Source organism: Panicum virgatum, chromosome 2K (genome assembly GCF_016808335.1).
Source record: "Panicum virgatum strain AP13 chromosome 2K, P.virgatum_v5, whole genome shotgun sequence".
NCBI lineage: Eukaryota > Viridiplantae > Streptophyta > Magnoliopsida > Poales > Poaceae > Panicum > Panicum virgatum.
This window is the reverse complement of record NC_053137.1, coordinates 43,004,078-43,009,041: the sequence shown is the minus strand read 5'-3', so window position 1 is coordinate 43,009,041 and position 4,964 is coordinate 43,004,078. Positions and strand designations below refer to the sequence as shown.

The following is a 4,964-nucleotide window of genomic DNA, read 5'->3' as shown; positions in this document are numbered from 1 at the left end:
ACTGTAAAATAAAAAAAATTTGGGCCGAACCCCGGGCCACGGCCCGGGTGGCCCGGGGTGTGCATCCGCCCCTAGGCCTACCCAAACAAAGATACATGCCCAAACAATATATCTGAGCTTTTCTTTGATGAACGAAGATTTTTTATTACTACTAAGAAATACAAACTTCAAGGGTGTGCCAACAAATCACAAATAATTAGTTTTTCTCACAGTGTTGTAGACATGAACAGGGGGAAGACCTTAAAAAAATGAGACAGGAAGGGGCAGACCGCCTTCCGCGTTGCGCTTAGCAGAAGTATGTAGTAGGGCTCGATCCCTGGTCTGCTGGCTGAGAGCGAGCTCCACTTGCCAGCAGCCCGTGAGAGCGTGTGCTAAGGGAAAGACCTAGCTCACTAATTGAGCCCAGAGAGGGTAACGTTGCCTAAATAATTCCCTCCCTTTTTTTTGAAACGATTTTTTTTTCAAACGAATAATTCCCTCCCTTGGTCTTTCAAAAGACTAATTTCCTCCGTGCAGTTGTGTCCGACCGAGGTAAACGAAGCAATACTAGCATCCAAGACCAAGTTACCAACGGGCCTTGCCGTGGCAGGCTGGCTTTGCGCTCGCTTTGCGAGCAAGCAAACGCCGCGGGAATGAAGCTAAGCTATGCGTGCTGTTTGGCGCTAATCTGTTTCTGTCCATTGGTGTTGGTAGATGAAAACTAATTAAGCTGCTCCCTTCATCGCGGGAAGCAGCAGGTCCCCTGGCGTTCCCGGCCGGCCGGCCGGCCGGCTTTGCCTTGCCAATGCCCCCCTCCATCGCTTCGCCGGCAAGCCGTCGCCGCCACGGCAACGCGCCAACGCCCATCATGCCTTGCTTGCTTCCCCCGGCCGGGAATCACCCTCCCGGTCTCCCGGGCCCGGTGGTGCCAATCTTACGACGCGGGACAACTTGCCATACATGGCCTTCCTTGTCCCTTATTCTCGGCAGTTGCGTGCGCCCTCCATGCCCGACGGGACGGGCGTCGAGTGATCGACACACGGACGCCTGCCGGGCACCGAACTACCTGCCCGCCCGCGGGTAATCCCTCTGGCTCTGGGCACTTGCCAGGACAATCAATCGGCCAGCCCCCAGCTCGAGCGCAACCGCTCCACCATCGACGACGTCCACCACCTCCGCTTCGAGCCGGCCCGGACGGCCTGCCGGACGGCGGACGGCGTCCCTGATCCATCTCAGACGGTAAACAAAGTTAGTAATAGACCGCCGGAACAGTTAGTAATAGACCGCCGGAACCGCTTGGTTGCTCCGGCCGGCCGGCCGGCGATCTCTTTGCCTGTTCCCAGTCGTCGTCTCCTCTCCCCGCTTTGATTTAAATCAGCTAGTTAGTATTTTTTTTAACATATCAGGTGCAAACCAATCTTTTCATGCAAACTATAAATCTTCAATCTGTATTATATTGCAAACTATAGAAACCTCTTAGTAGTACAATGATTGTGCAGAGAAAACCCATTTTTCTCCATCGTCCCTCCGCCCCTCCGGATCTGTATTATATTGCAAACGGCCGCGTGTGTCATTATTGCGCGCATTTTCAACGCTTAGCCGCTAATTCATCGCCTCTCCATGCCGTGCCCATCAATCAAATTTAACATTATACATATACAGTTACTTACTCTAATTTTTACTTACATGTCACATTAGGTTTGTTCTAAATCAAATCTGATCAACTTTGACTATTTATAGAAAAATAATAACATTTACGATACTAAATTTATTACACTGGATCCACCATGAAATATATGTTGATAGTGAATCTGTCGGTTAGTATAGTGTTGCCCTGTTTTTCTATAGATCTGATTAAAGTTAGCTAAATCTGTTTTAGGATAAATATAACACAGTGTATAAATAAAAATGGATGGACTAGTATATATCGTCGCATTATTATTATCTTTATTGTTGTTTGGTGTGCCCGCACGCAGGGACCGACCGGACGACGACGACACGCTCTTCACGCGCGGCCGCCGCACCACCGCCGGCGATAGGATCCCGACCCCCGGCCCATGAAGGTACGCGGTCTCCGCCTCCATGCCGCGTTAAATTCCTCCGTGTCCACGCATGCGCAGTGATCTGGCCGAGACTGAAACCGCCTCCCGTTCCTCGTGGTTTCCATGCTTAGCACCCAAGCACTCGCCCGCTGTGAATTGTGATTAGCCGTCTCTGTCTGTCCATCAACCGATCCATCACAAGATTTTTAGTGTTTGTTTATTCTTGCACGCAGGAACTGCACGATCTCCACGACGCGCGCCGACGTGTCGCCTCGCATCCATCCGGCGGATATTGTCAGACAGATCACCGCTGTGGCCCTGTCAAAGCTTAGACAAACTATACAGCACGAAAAAGATCCAAAAATACCAGGAAAACCGGCACAAAACCAAAGGGAAAATACAGCAAAAACATCAGGAAGAAGAAAAATAAAAATTGCCAGATCAAGCCCAGCCCGCCCAATCCAGCAGCGCTATATAACCACCAGCGAGCGAGATGCGGAAGTGGACGAAGAAGCTGGGCCACACCCTCTCCCGCCTCCTCACCTCCAGGCCCCCCTTCGCTTTCTCCCGGCCCAGGCCCACCCCTCCCGCTCCTCCTCCTCCTCTCCCCCCTCCGCCTCCGATCCAGCCGCCGCCGCCGGGGCTCCTCCCCTCCCCCTCCCCCACCATGCCGCACCACGGCAGCCACCGCCCGCTGCAGCACGCCCCGGGGGGCCACGTGTTCCCGCGCGCCGCCTCCACGGTCCTCCCGGACCCGTCCCGCTTCTTCGCGCCGCAGCTGCTCGCCGCGCCGCTGCCCACCAACTCCTTCTTCCAGAACTTCGTCCTCAAGAACGGGGACCAGCCGGAGTACCTCCACCCCTACTCCGTGCGCTCCCCCGGCGGGGCGGCGCTCGACGTCTGCTACCCGTCGCGGAACCACTCGCCGTCCTTCGACATCCAGACCTTCGTCGCCGACCTCACCGTCTCCGACGCCGCGGGGAGCGGCGGCGAGCGCCACCGCGTCGCGGCCTTCGACGACCTCTCCGTCACGCTCGACGTCTCCCCGGCGCTCCGCGCGCACCTCGTCCGCGGGTGCCCCTACGTGACCGTCGTCACCACGGCGGGGCCCGTCGACGTCTCCGTCGCGTCCGTCCACGCCTTCGTCGACGTCGCCGCCTGCGACGGCGCCGGCACCAAGTGGCGCCTCGGGATGAACAGCGGCCAGACGTTCCTCCTCTACGCGTCGGCGCCGATCCGCCTCGCGCAGGACGCCGGCACCACGACGCGGCTCTCGGCGCCCGGGTTCGCCGGCGCCATCCGGGTCGCCTACCTCCCCGACGCGTCCATGGAGCCCGTCCTCGACCGCTACAGCGGCTGCTTCCCGACGGCGGGGCACGCCGCGCTGGACCGGCCCTTCTGCGTCGACTACTCGTGGCGCACGGCCGGGCACGGGGAGCTGCTGATGCTCGCGCACCCGCTCCACCTGCGGCTGCTCTCCGACGACTGCGGCGCCCGCGTGCTCGGCGACTTCCGGTACCGGAGCATCGACGGCGACCTGGTGGGCGTGGTCGGCGACGCGTGGGCGCTGCGCGCCGACCCGGTGTCGCCCACGTGGCACTCGACGCGAGGCGTGGCCGAGGACGGCGTGGCCGAGGTGGCCGCCGCGCTCCGCGGCGACGTGGCCGGCCTCGCGTCCGCCCCGATCACCACCACGTCGTCCTACTTCTACGGCAAGGCGGTGGCGCGCGCGGCGCGGCTGGCGCTGATCGCGGAGGAGGTCGGGTGCCCCGACTTGATCCCCGCGGTGCAGAGCTTCCTTCGGGCCACCGTCACGCCGTGGCTGGACGGCAGCTTCCAGGGCAACGGCTTCTTCTACGACGCCAAGTGGGGCGGGCTGGTGACGCTGCAGGGGCTCCGGGACTCCGGCGCCGACTTCGGGTTCGGCATCTACAACGACCACCACTACCACCTGGGCTACTTCCTCTACGCCATCGCGGTGCTGGCCAAGATCGACCCGTGCTGGGGCCGCAAGCACATGCCCCAGGCCTACGCCATGGTGGCCGACTTCATGACGCTGTCGCGGAACCGGGCCGGCGGCAGCTTCACCCGGCTCCGGATGTTCGACCTGTGGAAGCTGCACTCGTGGGCGGGCGGGCTGACGGAGTTCGCGGACGGGCGCAACCAGGAGAGCACCAGCGAGGCCGTGGGCGCCTACTACTCGGCGGCGCTGGTGGGGCTCAGCTACGGGGACGCGCACCTGGTGTCGCTGGGCGCGACGCTGGCGGCGCTGGAGGCGCTGGCGGCGCAGACGTGGTGGCACGTGCGCGCCGGCGAGGGCATCTACGAGGAGGACTTCGCGGCGGCGAACCGCGTGGTCGGGGTGCTGTGGGCGAACAAGCGCGACAGCGGGCTGTGGTTCGCGCCGCCCGAGTGGAGGGAGTGCCGGCTGGGGATCCAGCTGCTGCCGCTGCTGCCCGTGAGCGAGGCGCTGTTCCCGGACGCGGCGTTCGTCCGGGACCTGGTGGCGTGGACGGAGCCGGCGCTGGCGCGGGACGGCGTCGGGGAAGGGTGGAAGGGGTTCGTGTACGCGCTGGAGGGGGTCTACGACCGGGACGCCGCGCTGGCCAAGACGCGGGCGCTCACGGGGCACGACGACGGCAACTCGCTCACCAACCTGCTCTGGTGGCTCCACAGCCGCGGCAGCGTCGTCGGGGACGGAGGCGACGGCTTCCGACGCTGCTGCTGGTACCGCCAGTACTGCCACTGACATCTGACCGGTGGCTGAGGGCCAGCGGGTGACCGTTGCCTGCTCTGCATGCCCGTTGTGGTGGTCCGTGGAGCAGAGAGAGAGACTGAGGAGAGTGTTGGATACGTTGAAAAGTCATACGATGCTGTGTCCACGCACGCATCACGATGGTACACACTTTTATATTTGAAATAAAAGTCATTATACTGCCGTGA

The 4,964-nt window shown here is 61.0% G+C and overlaps 1 protein-coding gene across 2 annotated transcripts; it reads left to right on the top strand.

Annotated features, from left to right (window-relative positions):
- The first annotated feature begins 916 nt into the window (after positions 1 to 916).
- On the top strand, positions 917 to 4,964 carry LOC120678488 (probable endo-1,3(4)-beta-glucanase ARB_01444). 2 transcript variants are annotated; one of them, XR_005676609.1, is made up of 3 exons: positions 917 to 1,227; positions 1,956 to 2,042; positions 2,255 to 2,388. XR_005676609.1 is itself a non-coding variant. In XM_039959696.1 (3 exons), the coding sequence occupies exon 3, from the start codon at positions 2,515 to 2,517 to the stop codon at positions 4,768 to 4,770; it is 2,256 nt and encodes a 751-aa protein (XP_039815630.1). In that variant the 5' UTR covers positions 1,008 to 1,218; positions 1,956 to 2,042; positions 2,255 to 2,514; the 3' UTR covers positions 4,771 to 4,964. The 2 variants fall into 2 exon arrangements, 1 of the variants encoding a protein (XP_039815630.1); XM_039959696.1 differs by having other exon boundaries at positions 1,008 to 1,218; positions 2,255 to 4,964.